Below are 18,211 nucleotides of genomic sequence, written 5' to 3' on the forward strand. Positions count from 1 at the left end.
CTCCCTGAAGTTACAGTACACACGCTTACTTAGGTAACTCTAAGCAGTACATCAATATTAAACGAAATCTACAGGTTTCGAAAACGACGCCATCATATTATGCGTGTCTCTCTGAAGTTTCGGCATTCGGTCTTGACACGACCCATGTAAAGAGTTCAAAGAAAACAGCGGAACGACTCAAATTTTTATCTTATACAGTACGTTTATTAAGGTACGGTGCATCTAATTTTAACTTTGCGATGCTTCTATTTAATAGCCTTTTGGTGCTAATTTGCTTTTATTAAATTGACTCTTCTTACTGGCATTGGTTGTCCATCTTTCGACGCCCAGATGCAGCGCTTTCTTTATAAATGCGGCTTACATTCATTTGACATTGTTGGAATAGCACACCAATTTTATTTGATTAAAGAGTCTGAAGAAAGGTTCACGAAAAATCTTAAAAAGTACTTTTTCAGATAAAATTAAATTACTGCCTTTTGCTGTTTTAACCTTAAGGCTATAACTACAGTCTCATGCCAGACCGCATTAGTACAGCAGGTCACGGTTTTGGTCTCCCTAAGGTTGGATATACTGTAGAATAGCAGTTTTATTATAATAAAAACAGATCCATTTTTATGGAATAATTTGAATTTGTCAGTGTGTCTGTGTTTACATGAACTTTAGCTTGGTATAGATATTCTTTAATAATAATTATTATTATTATTATTAAAAAGCATCATTATAATTATAATCATTAAACATTATAATCTCGAATAAATTTATGTTTAAAGAAAATTATTGATTTTTGCATTTGAATTGCTGTATACATCTCAACACAACTTTCTTTAATTAATTTACTGTATGTGGTTACCGAAGGAAGTCTCATTATAGCAAGGTTCTTAACACCACGCAAAGAAAAAACTTGCTCCTTTGAACTGAATAATAATTTGAAACTGACGAAAAGTTTTCAGGGCAGTCCAGCTCACAAAACTATGTGATTGCCTTACAAATATTGAAAACCCTTAGAAGCACTGACCACATCAACCCAGCGGACGTCTTCAGAATTAACAGTGACACAAATGGAGACCATTAAAACAGAGAACAAGAACCAATCATTTACACAAAAGGTTGGGGAGTAAGGTGTAAGCTGCTCAGCCATGTTGTTGAATCCAATAACCTGACCTCTCTCAATAAATACTCAATAATTACTACTTACCAAGCAGTCTGGATGGGCTGAATGACCTATTGTAACTGCTCTTGTGTATATGTGATTGACAGTGTTCAATTGATGGCTTGTTTACAGTATTTTCTTCTCTATTTTATCATTAAAAATTAATTTACAACACTCAAGAAGATACTACAGAAGATCTCACATACCTACAGTACCTCCAGCTTAAAGGTATAAAGTATAAAGGCATAGGTTCTTAATCAACATCTTACTGTTGTTAACTCTAGGTAATAATCACACCAGACTTTGTAGCATTGCAAAATGTGTTTCATAGAATTATTGGATGATGTTTCAATGTCTCATTATGGAAAGAAAAATCTTGTCACTATTTCTTTCTAAAGCAAAAGGAAACCTTCTTACAAATCAACAGCGTGTCCCAGATTGCCTAACAGAGTATCACACAAGAGCTGTTGGGATTCTTTATCCTGCAGTGCCCACAGTGTGCTTTTCTTCTTTACTATTTGAGTCTCCTGTCAGCACAGCTAGTGTGGCTGCATGTCCTCTTCTGGGGAACTAAGACTTGGGGTCTGAAGCCTGTTTATACATTTTTTATGTGGTGTTTATATGCTGTTTCTTTAACAATTTGGGGGAGAGTTTTCCATACATTTGGCCTTTAGAAATATACTGTAAAGCACTAACGGATGTGAAGAGATTGCTACTCTTAAAACGATCCATGTGGCTGTTTACAGTTTTAGTTTTGGGTGTCTTCTCATCTCTCACAGGATGTCAGATTCAGACGATTATGAAAACTATGATTTCTACCAGAGAACAACCCTGGAACAGCAGGGTCAAGCTCGGGGAAGAAATGTTCAGCCAGGTAAACCTCTTACTCAAACAGCAGGCCTGCCTACCTTCTGAAAACTGTATCCTTATGAAATGAGCTTTTTCAATAATACTTCAGATAATTATTGTTATTTATTCATCAACAGAGTTTAATGTTGTAGGTAAAAAAAATGCTGATATTAATTAACCATGTACAGTACATTTTAATTTGTAAAGTTGGATTGTTAAATATGTTTATATAAATATGCCCTAAACAAAAATGCTATGGAGGTACTCTATGGAGATGTTCTTAGTTCATAAGAATGTAGTTCATAAGAAAGATAGTTGCACAAAGTGTACTCATACTATATATAAAGTGTGTAATCAGCAATATTCAATGGATTTATCTATTTAACTTGATATATAAAGACATGTTGGAGTCTCAGTTCAAAAGTATAATTGCAGTGAAACATTATAACACTTTAAATCTAGAGGTTCCTAATAGGCCTTCATTCTTAATTCTTGTGCAGATATTTCTTGTAGATAATGGGACATCTCCGACAAATGGAACAAGATATTTAATCATGCTGTACTCTGGCAAGCCAATATGCAATTGTAGTAGAATTTTTTAAAGAGTACACTATGTAAATCCAGTTCTTTTTGGAACAAGAGTTGGTCCAATAAAACAGAAAAGAGTTTAAGTTCTATTACTACAGTATGTTGTAAACAGATTCCAGGGTTAAGCAACAAATCTCTTTCCTCTCTATCCTGATGAGAACATGTATCACCTTCTTTGGCTCCACCACTTGTGCTGGAATCCAGTAGTGAATGAATCCAATAGTAATCATATTATATTACAATAACCAGGTGAAGTGTGGTAGACATTTTGAGCCAGCTGACTCACTACACAGCAGCTGAGATGGAGCAGTAAGAATTTTGACCAATTGAATTAAGATGGAACTTTAAGAAGAGCAGATTATACAGTACAAGTGGAATTCATCCTGGACACAGGGGTAATCAATCCTTTTGAAAAGTGTCATGGGATCTGTAATGATCAAGTAGTCAGAATCTTGGCTTGAGGTTTCATGTGGCACCTCCAACAGCACAGTGTCCCCAGTTGCCTTTTAATAACCGGGGCTTACATTTAGAAATGTTGGTTGAGAGGGGGAGAAGACAACCCACTGGTCCTCCAAAACCACTTACAGTACAGCAGCAGCCTGGTTTTATCTGGGGTGTCCTGCTCCAATACCAAACAGGCCCAGCCTTGATGAGGCCACCATTTCTCTGCCATTTCTCTTTGGCTGTGTGAACAATCTTTTGGAGGGGGTGGTGATCTCTGCAGTCACTCTCCATATTTCACAGCATCAGTTTGTTCCTGCAGATGAAAGTGCAGACAACAGCGATTACGAAAATGTCGAGACGTATCTGGAGATGACAGAGAGGAGACAAGCTGTGCAGGGAAACATGCGAGACCTGCCAGGGCAAAGACATGGCCTGACTCCCGAGGAAGCAGAGTGTATGTGTTTGCCCTTAAAAAATAAAATTAAGCAAACCGATTCATTCAAACAGCTGGACTGGAAGGTCTCACATAAGACTTCTGGTAATTGCTCACCAATTCATAGTGAAAATGGAGTTTCAGCTCCTATTCACGGTTAATGAGACTCCACATGAAAGTACATCTCAATTTTTATGCACAGGGTAATAAGAATTCACACTTATGTTACACATACAGTATAGTGTACAAATGCAAAACACACCTCTAAGGTGCTAATATATAACAGATGGAACTATCAGCCATGCTTTCAAAAATCATTTTAGGAAAGGCATCCCTAAATACTTCCTAAAAGAATTGGAAGTCCAGCAGCAATGTAGAGGAGGTTCATTAGACAATGAGTAAAGTAAAAAACAGAAAGGTTGAAGAATTCACTACCAGTCATCTTTTCTGTCTAAATATAGAATTTATCAGTTTTGTCCGCACTGTTGGTGTACAACATTACATTTATGGAAAATATCAGTTCTGTTCAGCATGCTTTATTCATATGTTATGAATGTAGATACAGTATACAGGGTGTCAGTTACAAAGTTAGAAAGGTTTTGAACCGCTCATTATTTGCTGTATTTTCTTAGTGGACACAGGATTATGGTTCATCAGAGTAATATCATGTTGAGTTGAAGACAATCAGATCTCCTCACTTCTATTCATGTTACAATACAGGAGAAACTCTTCCATATCTTCCATTAACATGTTGACCGCCCCAAAGATAAAGCAGTTTATAGTTTTTAAACAATTACAAATAAATTGTTTTTTGCTGTTAGTACAGCTGATATGGTAGATTTAAGGTTTTATACGATTCCATTAATACTCCTGCCCATGGAAAATTGTTATAATGACTGTGCAATACTGCCTTTATCAACTTATATTAAGGTAAATTATGGTATTATTAATATATTATATAGTAGAACAGTGAACAGAGAAATAATATAAAACTACTGTATACACATTTGTAAAATCTTACTGCATCTGTGCTTTCCATAACAGAAGCAATTAGTGGGGAAAAATTCATCTTTTTTGATGAATTGCACTTTCAGTTCTTGTGAGACATTTCCTAGATACAAGCAACTTAACCACGACTGTGGTTTTATTAAGCACTGTGTTGCAGATCTGTGTTCAAACACTGATAGTAGTTGTGCAATTTGCTCAAAATAATAGAACAGGGACTGACAGTTTATTTAACATTTCACAAGTTTCTGATTATGTGTCCAAAATCTTGAAGCCTGCTTTAAAGTCAAGCTTTTAATCAACTCATCTCCACCAAGTCACGTAGAATATTTTTTCAAGGTCATTTGAAAGACGTGATTCAAAGTAAAGTTTTTAGACCAGGATAGAAGTAATAAAATAAGTAGACAAGACTGGGATGTGATGGCTGGAATTGGAATAAACCCCCCAAATATCCAGCAGTCCATTTGGCTCTGATCCTGGTCTAAAGTCAGTGTCTGTTACAGTATATTGGAGTTCATAACTAATGTTCAGGAGGAACTTTTCTCCCTTGTGGTGACTGCTCAGCAACCATTCCACAGCCTCTTGGTCAAATCCATCCACCCATTTTCTAAGTGCTTTAGTCCCAGGAAGTCAGAGCCTCTCGGCAAGCATCAGGGGGGAGGTAAGGTACACCGTGGAGAGGGCAGACACAGACACGAACACACACCGACACCTGGACCATTTTTTCCAGAAGCAAATTAACCTAACTGTATGTATTAAGACTGTGGGAGGAAATCAGAGCACAAACACGGGGAGCACATACAAACTGCATGCAGACAGCACCCCAGGAATTATCTCAGAATGAGATCTATCTCACCCTCTAATGATTCTTAAAATAGACACATCAGAGGAAGTGAGCACATTTCCAGTGGAAAAAACACATTTAAACTCATACTGTATATGCACCCTATTTAAAATTTACACAATAATTGCAAAACAAAATGCAAGGTGCATATCTGAAGACAGATAAGGCAGAATTGAATAACATATCCATACCATTTCAAAAAAAGCTTTTACAGTGTTAGTAGTTAATCGATACATTACAGTACTGTATGCTATAGAACATGGATAAACTACGATATAAATAATAATAACTGATATGTTAATGCTTCTGATAAATATATCCTGTTATTAAACACCCTTTTTAATCATTATATCTAAAAAATATTTTCAAAATAATAAATTATTGTGTTCAGCATTTTGTTTCTTCACTGCTATATATGAAAATGCATTTTTAGCACATGTTTAAATCAGGAAAGCTTTCAGTTGTTTTTGTGAGGATTCATAACTTGTATTCTAGAGCCTGACATTATCTATCATGAGACACCTCCCCTGAAAGCTGCCACATTAATAGGCTTTCTTGAACAGGAGAACATCCAGAGCAGTAAACCGTTGCATGAGGAAATTTGGAATGAATTAATTGTCTTGGCTCACAGTTTTATCCAAAGCTACACAAGAGATGAAAACTCCCAACCTTTATTTACATAAAACTTTTAACTTAAATTTATACTTTTTGAGGGCCTTCATGGTGGTGCAATGGTTAGCTTTGCTTCCTGGGGCCCTGGGTGCAATTCCTGGAGTGTGGAGTGTTCATGTTCTCCCCTTGTTCGTATGGGTTTGCTCCAGGTGGTCTGGACTTCTCTCTCAAAGACATGCTGGTCCAAAGATATGCTAGTAGGTTAATTGGCTTCTGGAAAAAGAGGTCCTGGTGTGAGTGTGTGCATGTTTGTATCTCTGTGTCTGCTCTGCAATGGACTGGCATCTCATCCAAGATATATCCTACCTTGTGCCCATTGCTTGCCAGGATAGGTTCTGGCTCCCCAGTGATCCAAGACTGGCTACACCAGTTAGAAAATAGATGAATGGATCATACGCCTCGGGTGAAATATCTCTCTTTAGCCGCAGAATAGTAGTATCCCCACATGGGATTAGAACAAACTAACCTAACTAACATTCCCTGAAATAAACTAAGTGTGTACACTGAGTGCAGAAGACTGTACCACCTGTACCTGTTGTAAAACATTGTATGTTTCCAGGCTCTGCTGTGTGGATGAACCCCATTTGTCCTCACATTCTCTTGTTGATAGTCATCTTCATCTGGACAGTCCTCATCATAGTGGTCTTTACAAAATGTGAGTATTAGAAAGAACTTATAAATAAAGTACCAATATGAGTCAGTTAAGGCAACAAATTAGTGTTATTCATATGTTATATATTCATATACTGTGGTGGTGAAACTGAAGCTGCTTTTTTGAACAATGATCAAAGTTTTCTGGTCAATCTAAGTCCCTATCCTCACTTTTCCTTGCTTATGGTAATGAGCTTTGAATAGTGTCTAAAAGAATGAGATCTCAGGTACAAGTGGCGATTTGAGGTTTCTCCGTAGGGCTGCTGGGTTTACTCTCCCTGACAGGGTGAGGAGCTCAGCAGTCCAGGAGGACCCTGGCGTAGAGTCACTGCTCCTCTGGATCGAGAGGAGCCAGTTGAGGTAGTTTGGGCATCAGGTGAGGATAAGCCCCCCGGCGCCTCCTGTGGGAGGTATTCCAGGCACAGCACACTGGTAAGAGACCCGGGGGCACAACCAGGACACACTGGAGGGATTCTGTCTCTCTGCTGGCCTGGGAGTGCTGGGGAGTTCCCCAGGAGGACCTGAAGATTGTTGCTGGGTAAAGGAAAATCTGGTCTGTTCTGCCCAGATGGTCTTCACCATGAGTAAGAGGATAGAAATTGAGATGAGATACTGTATATTGTGTTGAATTGTACATGTACAGCACGGGATATACAGCACAGTGAAAATATTTCAACTTATCGTTGCTTTCTGGGTTTTCATTAAGTGTTAGGGTAACACTTTTAGACAACAATATTTTTACCTTTACGTACCACACACATGGCACAGAGTAGTTGACACTTAATTTTAACTGTGGACTTTTAAATGTACAGTATGCATTTGTTTTTTACTGCCTGGGAATATATGTACGGTATGGTTTTCTTAGCTACACTTTTACTTCTTGGTACACAGAATACACTGTGTGAATAAATGGTATGGATTTCTATCCTGTAAACAGTCATAACACAATTGCAATTAAAAATATAAATACTCGTAAGTGCATCACCATTATAAACAATTTTACCCACTCTGTTTTCATTTTCAGACTCAGCACTGACGGAGGAGATTCAGCACTTGAAAGAGAGTGGTACGCTGTCATGCTAACTAATTGCTCTTAAAAAATAAGCATGTTTTAATTTGCATATCAGATTTTGCATTGCTTCATACTGTATATATTAACACATTGAAATTGTGGAAATTTACTGTAGAGGCATGTAATCAAGAAAAGGAACATTTTTGTAGGTAAATATGTAATGATATAGGAAACAGTGGGATGTTGAAATGAAATTATTAACCATTATGCCCAAACCCGGATCTGTTTTTATCTGCCATGTTTCAGACTCTGCACTGATGGCAGAGATGCAGTTCCTGAAAGAGAATGGTATGTTGTCGAGCTAATTAATCCTAATCAATGTATTAATGCATTGAGATTGTGGACATTTACTGTAGAGGCTTAACATTTCATCAAGAAAAGGGAAATTAAAAGTAAATGTGTAACAATACAAAAAACAATGGGGTGGTAGACTAGTATCAATGAAGCTCTTAAGTTTGTCACCATTATAAACCATTATACTCAAACCCTGATCTGTTTTTATCTGCCATGCTTCAGACTCTGCACTGACGGCGGAGATTCAAGTCCTGAAAGAGAATGGTACTGTATGCTGTTGAGCTAATATATCCCACTTAAAAATAAGCCTGTTTTCACTTGAAAATTTGAATAGAAATTGTCATTCGCACACACTGTACTATATGTATTAATTCATTGAGATTGTGGAAATACTGTATACTATAGAGGCTTAATGTTTCATCAGGAAAAGGGAAATTATAGGAAACTATGGCATAGTAGATGGGTACAGTATCAATGAAATGCATTATAAACCATTATACTCAAACCCTGATCTGTTTTCATCTGCCATGTTTGAGACTCTGCACTGACCATGGAGATTAAGTGGCTGAAAGCCAACGGTACAGTATGCTGTCATGCTGAATAATCTATCCATTTTCTAACTGCTCCGTCCAATGCTGAATTATGTGACAGCCGAAGTCTAGTTGGGAAAGCAATTGCCGTGAAACAGGACTCATCCTGGATGGTACACCAGTCCATTGCAGGGCAAACACACAGACACTCTCTCACACACACTCACACCAGGGCCAGTTTTTCCAGAAGCCAATTAATCCATCAGTATGTTTTAAGACTGTGAGAAGAAACCCTGGCTAACACAGGGAGAACATACAAGCTCCAAGCAGATACAGTAGCAGCCCACGTTTGGAATTAAACCCAGGACCCCAGCGCTGCAAGGCAGAAATGCAAGCAATAGCACCAACAAGTCACCCAGTCATGCTAATTAACCCCCTTTAAATATAAGATGATTTTAATTGGAATATGAAAATTTGAATGGCAATTGGCCTTGGTACATACTGTATGTATTAGAACACTGAAACTGTGGAAATTTACTGTAGGGGCAAGTGATCTAGAAAATACATTATTGAAGGTAAATGTATGATAAAATATGGAAATACAGGAAATACAGAAAACAGTGGGATGGTAGAATATAATAAATGAAACTCTACAGTGTGTCTCCATTATAAACCAACATACTCAAACCATGGTCTGTTTTTATCTGCCATGTTTCAGACTCTGCACAGATGGCGGAGATTCAGTTCCTGAAAGAGAATGGTATGCTGTCGAGCTAATTAATCCCATTTAAAAATAAATCTGTTTTCACTTGAAAATTTGAATAGAAATTGCCATTTGTACATACTACTGTATATGTATTAATGCATTGAGATTGTGGACATTTACTGTAGAGGCTTAACATTTCATCAAGAAAAGGGAAATTAAAAGTAAATGTGTAACAATACAGAAAACAATGGGGTGGTAGACTAGTATCAATGAAGCTCTTAAGTTTGTCACCATTATAAACCATTATACTCAAACCCTGATCTGTTTTTATCTGCCATGCTTCAGACTCTGCACTGACGGCGGAGATTCAAGTCCTGAAAGAGAATGGTACTGTATGCTGTCGAGCTAATATATCCCACTTAAAAATAAGCCTGTTTTCACTTGAAAATTTGAATAGAAATTGTCATTCGCACACACTGTACTATATGTATTAATTCATTGAGATTGTGGAAATACTGTATACTATAGAGGCTTAATGTTTTATCAGGAAAAGGGAAATTATAGGAAACTATGGCGTAGTAGATGGGTACAGTATCAATGAAATGCATTATAAACCATTATACTCAAACCCTGATCTGTTTTCATCTGCCATGTTTCAGACTCTGCACTGACCATGGAGATTAAGTGGCTGAAAGCCAACGGTACAGTATGCTGTCATGCTGAATAATCTATCCATTTTCTAACTGCTCCATCCAATGCTGAATTATGTGACAGCCGAAGTCTAGTTGGGAAAGCAATTGGCGTGAAACAGGACTCATCCTGGATGGTACACCAGTCCATTGCAGGGCAAACACACAGACACTCTCTCACACACACTCACACCAGGGCCAGTTTTCCCAGAAGCCAATTAATCCATCAGTATGTTTTAAGACTGTGAGAAGAAACCCTGGCTAACACAGGGAGAACATACAGTACAAGTTCCAAGCAGATACAGTAGCAGCCCACGTTTGGAATTAAACCCAGGACCCCAGAGCTGCAAGGCAGCAATGCAAGAAATAGCACCAACAAGTCACCCAGTCATGCTAATTAACCCCCTTTAAATATAAGATGATTTTAAGTGGAATATGAAAATTTGAATGGCAATTGGCCTTGGTACATACTGTATGTATAAGAACACTGAAACTGTGGAAATTTACTGTAGGGGCAAGTAATCTAGAAAATACATTATTGAAGGTAAATGTATGATAAAACATGGAAATACAGGAAATACAGAAAACAATGGGATGGCAGAATATAATAAATGAAACTCTAAAGTGTGTATCCATTATAAACCAAAATACTCAAACCCTGGTCTGTTTTTATCTGCCATGTTTCAGACTCTGCACAGATGGCGGAGATTCAGTTCCTGAAAGAGAATGGTATGCTGCCGTGATAATTAATCCCATTTAAAAATAAGTCTGTTTTCTCTTGAAATTTTGAATATAAATAGCCATTGGTACTGTACATAGTACAGTTTATATATTAATGCATTGAGATTGTAAAAAATTATTATAGAGGCTTAACATTTCTTCAAGAAAAGGGAAATTATAGGTAAATTTGTAACAATACAGGAAGCAATGTGATGGCAGAATAGAATCAATGAAACTCTAAAGTGTGTCACCATTATAAACCATTATGCCCAAACCCTGATCTGTTTTCATCTGCCATGTTTCAGACTCTGCACTGACCAACAACATTCAACTCCTGAAAGCGAATGGTATTCAGAAATAAAAAGAAATCTAAGCCCCCACCATTTTATTTCTGCTGTTCAAGTCCTGTCTAGACATTCTGAGCTCTGCCCACCTTGTTAACAGCACTGGGGAAAAGGTCATTTCTATAAAAATGAGCACAGACCTGGAGACCTGGCTGGAGAATACTTATTTTTAGTAGCTGGGTATATTTCCTGCATGTTAAGTAGGGCTGACATACTGTATAGTACAGCTTGTATTCTTATTGGGTCATCTGCCCCTATTTTCTTTAAGTCTTCTGCTCTTCTATACTCACTGGTTGTTTTTCTGTTTTTAGTCTCTCATGTCTCTTCAGCAGTGAATAAAGTAGAGTCTGAAATCTCCCTGCTCAACAACAAAAGTAAGTTAATGCTTTTACTACAATATATAACACTTATAATTGTACTTCTATTACATCAACTTAAATTCATCATTACAATAATAGTTTACCAGTAAGTGTGCACAGAGCATGAGGTTCGTATTGCTGCCATTGAGTTCCTGGGTTTAGGGTTTGATTCTAGACTACACTGACTGTGTGGAGTCTAAACCATTATACTCAAACCCTGATCTGTTTTCATCTGCCATGTTTCAGACTCTGCACTGACCAAGAAGATTCAGTGGCTGAAAGACTACGGTACGGTATGCTGTCATGCTGATTAATCTATCCATTTTCTAACTGCACTGTCCAGTGCAGAGTTACAGGACAGCAGGAGCCAAGTTGGGAAAGCAATTAGAACAAAACAGGACTCATCCTGGGTGGTACACCAATCCATTGCAGGACACACAGACACTCTCTCATACACACTCACACCAGGGCCAGTTTTCCTAGAATCCACTTAACTCATCAGTCTGTTTTAAGACTGTGAGAAGAAACCCTGGCTAACACAGGGAGAACATACAGTACAAGCTCCAAGCAGATACAGTAGCAGCCCACGTTTGGAATTAAACCCAGGACCCCAGCGCTGCAAGGCAGCAATGCAAACAATAGCACCAACATGCCACCTGTCACGGATGTCCAAAGGGACAAACCGTGGGGAGCAGGAGAGCGGAAAAAGACCCATATGCGTAGCGGCGAGACGGGAAAAAGGCCCGGGCTCATAGTGCAAAGAGTTCAGGAATGCCGTATAGAAACCTATGCCCTCAGGGAGCGGACGTGGGGCGCCCTGGTGCTAGGCGGGTCTCAGGACATCCGAACGTCAATGCTGAGCGAGGACAGAGTACAAGACCCGGAAATATATAGCCCAAGGGAAAGAGAGGGACAGGAAGGACAGCAGACCGGAAACTAGGGACAGGACAGAGAAGGAGCGCCCTCTGGCTGCAGAGGGCGTGACACCACCCAGTCATGCTGATCAACCCCCACTTAAAAATAAGCTGATTTTAATTTGAATATGAAAATTTGAATGGCAATTGGCAGTGATACATACTGCATGTATTAGGACACTGAAACTGTGGAAATGTACTGTAAGACATTATTGTAGGTAAATGTATGATAAAACATGGAAATACAGAAAACAATGGGATGGTAGAATAGAATCAATGAAACTCTAAAGTGTGTCACTATACTCAAACCCTGGTCTGCATGTTCTTCCAATCTCCCATTGAGAAAAGTGTATGTTTTCAGTGTTTGTTAGTGTGCATGTGTGTTTTGGTATTTATGTGTTTGTTAGTGTTGGTTTTAGTGCAGCTCAAAGTGTTGTGTTGTATTCTCATGAAGTGGAGTAAACCCAGTTACTTTCAGTAACTCCTTGACAGGAAAGAGACATGAACATGAAAATAAACCTTCTCTACTGGAAATCTTTTGAATGTTTTCAGCCTGGTGATTTTTGTATTCTCACAAAGCAGAGTAAGCCCTGTTACTTTCAGTATCTCCTTGAGCGAAAGGAAAGGGGTACGAAAATGAGCATTTGAAAAAGATTCTCTTTCTCTTCTTTCTTTTTTTTAGCTCTAGCGTGTGCTGCGAAACTCTGTGACTGGGCCCAGATCAATGGGACATGCTATTACCTTTCAAAAAATTCAACAGACTGGAGTGGAGCTAAACAGAACTGCAAGGCTCTGGGTTCTAACCTCACTATTGTCTACAGAACAGAAGAACTGGTGAGATTTTGTTGCCATTTATTGACCTGGGATTGAGCTGAACAATTAATAGAAAAGCTTTTGGTTTGTCACTTCACCCATCTGTTGTTCGTGTACAACTGCTGTACCTATTCAAACTTCTTTGTCTCATAGAGGTGGATAAAAACAATTTATAACGTACTGTTATGGAAAGGCCCAGAGATATTGACCTAAATTTTATTGTTGCTAATTTATTTTAATTAATTTTTTTTTCCAAACCTACAGTATGTACCTTACTGGAGCAATTCAGGAGAAGTATGTTTCACCTGGGATTTGAACACACAGCCTATACTTAATTGGACTGGACAGTATTTAGTTATTTAATTGAATTATTGGTGGTGGGTTAAAAAGGCACCTTCTCACATAAGCACAATTATTAAGGTTTGGTTGCATAAAGGGTTTTCATGGGATTAGTTGGCTTTCAGTGAGAAATGGCTGAGGTGTGTTCAGATACCAGAGCTACTTCAGTCTTAGGAGAGGCGTCACACCTGCCTTCCAATGATCAAATGAAATGTGTACCTTTATGGTAGCTTAAATCAAAGTTGTTTTAAAAAATCCTCTGATCACAAAAATACATTTTGTGAAAATGAAAATGTCTATTCTTAAAGTGGACAGGATCTTTTTTTTCTGAAGCCCACAGTGCTCTAAGTCTTAAATGATGTTTTTTTTTTATTATCAGGAACACTTAAGCAACATAATTTGTTGGCTGACAGACATCGATCTTAAAGGAAACAAGAGTTGGCTGAATGGGACCCCTGTTGAAAGGAATCAGATGTAAGCACTGACAGCATTTGCTGCATTTCTTTTATCGAGGGGACACATATATTGCAGACTGAATTCTGGAAGCTTGCATCACGTTTCTCCAATTTCAAAATATACAGTGGGTCTAGAATCAGACAGGCTAACGAATGGCATTTACAGGCCAAAATTGTTTGTCCGAGTACAGCTGGATACCTCATTGCATTTTAGAAAAGCATTTTATGAGTATCTATTGCTGCCACACAACTATGTGTATTATTTTAGGTTATTTTGCTTGTTTTGGGAATATTGACTGAAACTGTGAACGGGTTTTAAAAATGAACTAACTAACTTGGAACACCCATTGCTGTAGATCATCTGGCATCTGAGCTTTTACTGGATGAGTTAATCAACGATGTAAAGGGATGATGAGTAGTAGTGCCCTATGATGACATGTAAGCACATGACACTGATCATTATGATACATACTGTACTATAAGCATATACTGTACTGTATACGCTTATGGTCTAAGACCTACTGGTTTCATGCTCCTATGTGCAGAGTGGAAAAACTTTTTACTGCTCAGCTATTGGATTGCAATAGAGCTCAACAGTGCAGGACATTTTGCAGAGATGAACATGACTGGATTGGATATGCTTGACTAGATTTTCTGTATTGTATTGATATCATGTAGTGTATACCTTGTATTGATATTAAACACTGCAACTATGACATCAAGAGATGGTCCCAATTTCCCCTTACCTGAATCCAAGCCCAAAGCCTGCGAATCATTCTGAATACAACAACAGCTCCATATCAAAGTACAACTTGCTGTAAATAGCTTAGCAAGTCCTTCTTCATATACAGTAGTGCATTTTAGAGTTTGCTTTAGAAAAGCAGGATGTACAGTATTAAACATTTAAGACAGAATTTGTTCTGCTGGGATCCAAACTATTTTCTGGGACCAAAAAAAAAAATTCATATAATAGAAAGCCTTTGATTTTCAATTCAGATCTAGATATTTACAACAATAACAGTAAACCTTTAACAATAATATAAAGCTATAACTATTGCATTAGCATATACAGTAACTCCAACCCATTTCTAAATCGAACTGGCTCCCATAAAAATTTTGCTGTACTACAACTGCTCCCAAAAGACACTGGAAGGTCAACCATCATATTATCTTAAGGAATTATTGCTGAAGTACAATCTGATTTTCTCATTCAGGTCTTCTGACTCTGCCAAAGAGCTGGATCCACACAATGGGCCATAGAGACTTCTCACTCTTCCCAAGACCACTCTCCACTTTATGGCTAATGGAGCCTTCTCACTCTGCCTAACACCAGGCTCCATACAATGCACAATACTTGTGTCCAGCAACATATCTGTGGAACTTGCTGGCCTAACCCATCAGAGACTCAGCATCTGCCAACAGTTTAACACTTATCATTACAGTTGATCTGCATTATCATTACAGTTTTAATACCTTTAATTTTACTATGTTATTTTTTTCTCTTATGTTAAATTAATTACATTTGAGGGGGTGTGTAGAACCTTGAGTATTTTGAAAAAACATTTATGAATTAAATGGAATCTTGATAACACTTCTCAAGTGTGTGTTATGATCACAGAACTGTTTCTTGTTTCACCTTTTTTAAAGTGCCTTCGCCTTAATAGCATTCTTGTTATTTCCTACCAGTAAAAGTGTATAACGAATGTTTGTTGAACTATATGTCTACATTATGGTCTTCAGTCTTTTTAATGTGTTAGAAATGGACGAAGATATAATGGGCTTGCATTTAACCTTTTCCCAACATTCTGTAACAGCAGTCAGGAAAAAGAAATTGCAGATTTCTGCCAGAAAGGTGCGCATGTGTTCACGGTCTCCCTGTGCAGCTGTTCATGACAGCGAGACTTACAATACTTGCCCTCCTGTTTTCCCACCAACTATTTGTAATAAACATGTCTAAGTACAGAGTATGTTCACAGCTCTGTAAATATGTCTATCTTTGTCAAACGGCACAAAGGTTACAATTGAGGTCTATTTAGGAGGAGGTTCTTGTTACCCAAGCACCACAAAATACTGTAAAACTAACCAATTTGATCATTTTTGAACAAGAGAAATAGCCACTGTTTGAAAAACGCTTGCTTCCCATGTTTACAGAAAAGCTCAGTTTCATAATGAAGCAAAGAAGAAATTTTGCATTTGTATGTCCTATATATTTTCTGTTTTTTTAGAAAATGTATTCATTTCTACTGGAAGTAATAAATCTTATGTTTAAGTGTTCTAATCATTAAGATTGTATTATTTCATGTGGATTGCTGACGTTTGCTTGTTGTACCATTTATATCGCTCATAAAAATAGTAAAAACAGTAGATTTGTTACCATTTATTTCTAGATCACCAGAGAACGGTTGGTTACTTGTTACGCATTTTAGTTACATTTACATTTACAGTTACTGCAATGGTTAGCATTGTTGCCTTGCAGAGCTGAGGTCCTGGGATCAATTCTGGAGCTGGGGTGCTATCTGCATGGAGTTTGTATGTTCTCCCTGTGTATGTGTCAGTTTCCTCCAGGTGCACTAGTTTCGTCTCGCAGTCCAAAGACATACTGGTAGGTTAATTGGCTTCTGGGAGAAATTACCTTGGTGTGAGTATATGCAATAGACTGGTGTCTCTTCTACATTGTATCTAGGCTTGTGCCTGTTAAGATGGGCTCTGGCTCCTCTGTGACCCAGTACTAGACAAGCAGGTTATAAAATGTATGGATGTCTTTCAATGCAGCCACTTCACCCCCCAAAAAGTACCATCTGGTAAACGGTACTGGAGCATCCGGGCCCGGACTACCAGACTCCGGGTTTTTACCCACACACTATCAAACTATTAAACTCCCAGCCTCTGTCACCCACGATCTGAACCCTTACAGTGCCTTCTCTCTTTATCACAACTCAAACACACATTGAAATCTACCTCTACCTCACATGTCAAGAAGTTCACTCCCCATCATTTTCTATCCTTTATTTCATTCTGTTGTTGTTTGAGTTTGCACAACTGATGTTGTTTTGCACATTACCTGTTTTCTGCTGTTGTTTTGCACTTTATCTGTTTTTGTTTTGCACATTGCCTGTTGTCTCTGTCTTTCTTTTCTTATACAATTGTATTGTTGTTTTTTTTTTGTACTACTGAATGTCTAAGAGCTAGCTAAATAGCATTTCGTTATACCATATACATGTGTTACATCACACATTTTGCATCACGTTTTCCTGATGTCAACAAATACGGTGCGGTCTAGAATAAGACATGCTAACGAATGGCGTGTAAAAGTAAAAATGATTTACTGTACCTGAGTACAGCTGGATACCTAACTGGATGTCTGCTTTACAAAAGCATTTTATGAAAGTCTATTGCTGTCACACAATTACAGATAGGTGCATTATTTGTGGGAATATTAACTGCAACTCTGAATGAGTTTTAAAAATGAGCCCATTCTAACCTGGGGCACCCATTGCTGTATTTCACCTGACATATCAGGGCTTTTGCTGGATGAGTTAATTAATGTTCCGTAGTTAAAGGGATGATGAGTAGCTGTGCCCCATGGGTGACATGAAAGCCCATAACACTGCTCATTACTGTACACATATGATTACTTCCTAATACCTATGTGTACTACCATACTAAGGGTGCCTTTGGGCTAAAAAACATATTTTATGTGCAGAGAGGAAAAAACATATTGCTTATCTACTGCAGGAGTGACAAAAAGTGCAGGCAATGAAGATTATGGGGAGGTAAACAGTGCTGTATTGAATACTGTAACTCACCTCGTATTGATATTAAATGCTAGATATGCAAGATCACGAGAAAGTCCCAGCTTCTCCTTACATAAAACTCACCCCACGGGCCTGCGTGTCCAGATTCCTATCTGAATGCAACAGCTACTCATGCTTCTGTATTAAAGTACAACTTGCTGTAAAAAGTTTAGCAAGTCCTTCTTCTTGTCACATGTCATACTTTGCTTAAGAAATGCAGGTTATGTTAGCATTGGAATCAGAATTTGTTCTGTTGTGTTCCAAACAATTTTCTGGAACAGGAAAAACAGCTGTATATAATATAACCTGTGCGTTTTAATTCAGACCTAGATATTTCCAATAATAATGTTATGTTAATAATGTTATATGTTATATGTACTGTATCTGCATATAAATCCCACTGATTTCTAAATTGCTGTTTTATGAGCTTGTAAATTCCATCATTCCAACATGCAGTTGAACATTAGTCAGTGAAAAGACATTGCAATTTGCAGCCACAAGGGGACATGTGTGTTCACTTTCTCTCCTCACAGCTATTCCCCAGAG

The 18,211-nt window shown here is 37.9% G+C and overlaps 1 protein-coding gene across 4 annotated transcripts; it reads left to right on the forward strand.

Annotated features, from left to right (window-relative positions):
* The first annotated feature begins 38 nt into the window (after window positions 1–38).
* On the forward strand, window positions 39–16,233 carry LOC148650163 (uncharacterized). 4 transcript variants are annotated; one of them, XM_088603700.1, is made up of 17 exons: window positions 39–211; window positions 1,930–2,024; window positions 3,351–3,485; window positions 6,545–6,640; window positions 7,661–7,702; window positions 7,955–7,996; window positions 8,225–8,266; window positions 8,539–8,580; window positions 9,251–9,292; window positions 9,584–9,625; window positions 10,615–10,656; window positions 10,953–10,994; window positions 11,303–11,365; window positions 11,597–11,638; window positions 12,947–13,098; window positions 13,796–13,890; window positions 15,086–16,233. In XM_088603700.1, exons 2-17 carry the CDS (start codon window positions 1,931–1,933, stop codon window positions 15,129–15,131), a joined length of 1,059 nt encoding a protein of 352 aa, XP_088459826.1. In that variant the 5' UTR covers window positions 39–211; window position 1,930; the 3' UTR covers window positions 15,132–16,233. The 4 variants fall into 4 exon arrangements, with proteins under 4 accessions (XP_088459826.1, XP_088459827.1, XP_088459829.1 ...); XM_088603701.1 differs by lacking the exon at window positions 8,539–8,580; XM_088603703.1 differs by lacking the exon at window positions 3,351–3,485.
* Window positions 16,234–18,211: the final 1,978 nt, after the last annotated feature.

The sequence above is a fragment of the Lepisosteus platostomus genome, chromosome 13 (assembly GCF_059453375.1).
Source record: "Lepisosteus platostomus isolate fLepPlt1 chromosome 13, fLepPlt1.hap1, whole genome shotgun sequence".
Taxonomy (NCBI): domain Eukaryota; kingdom Metazoa; phylum Chordata; class Actinopteri; order Semionotiformes; family Lepisosteidae; genus Lepisosteus; species Lepisosteus platostomus.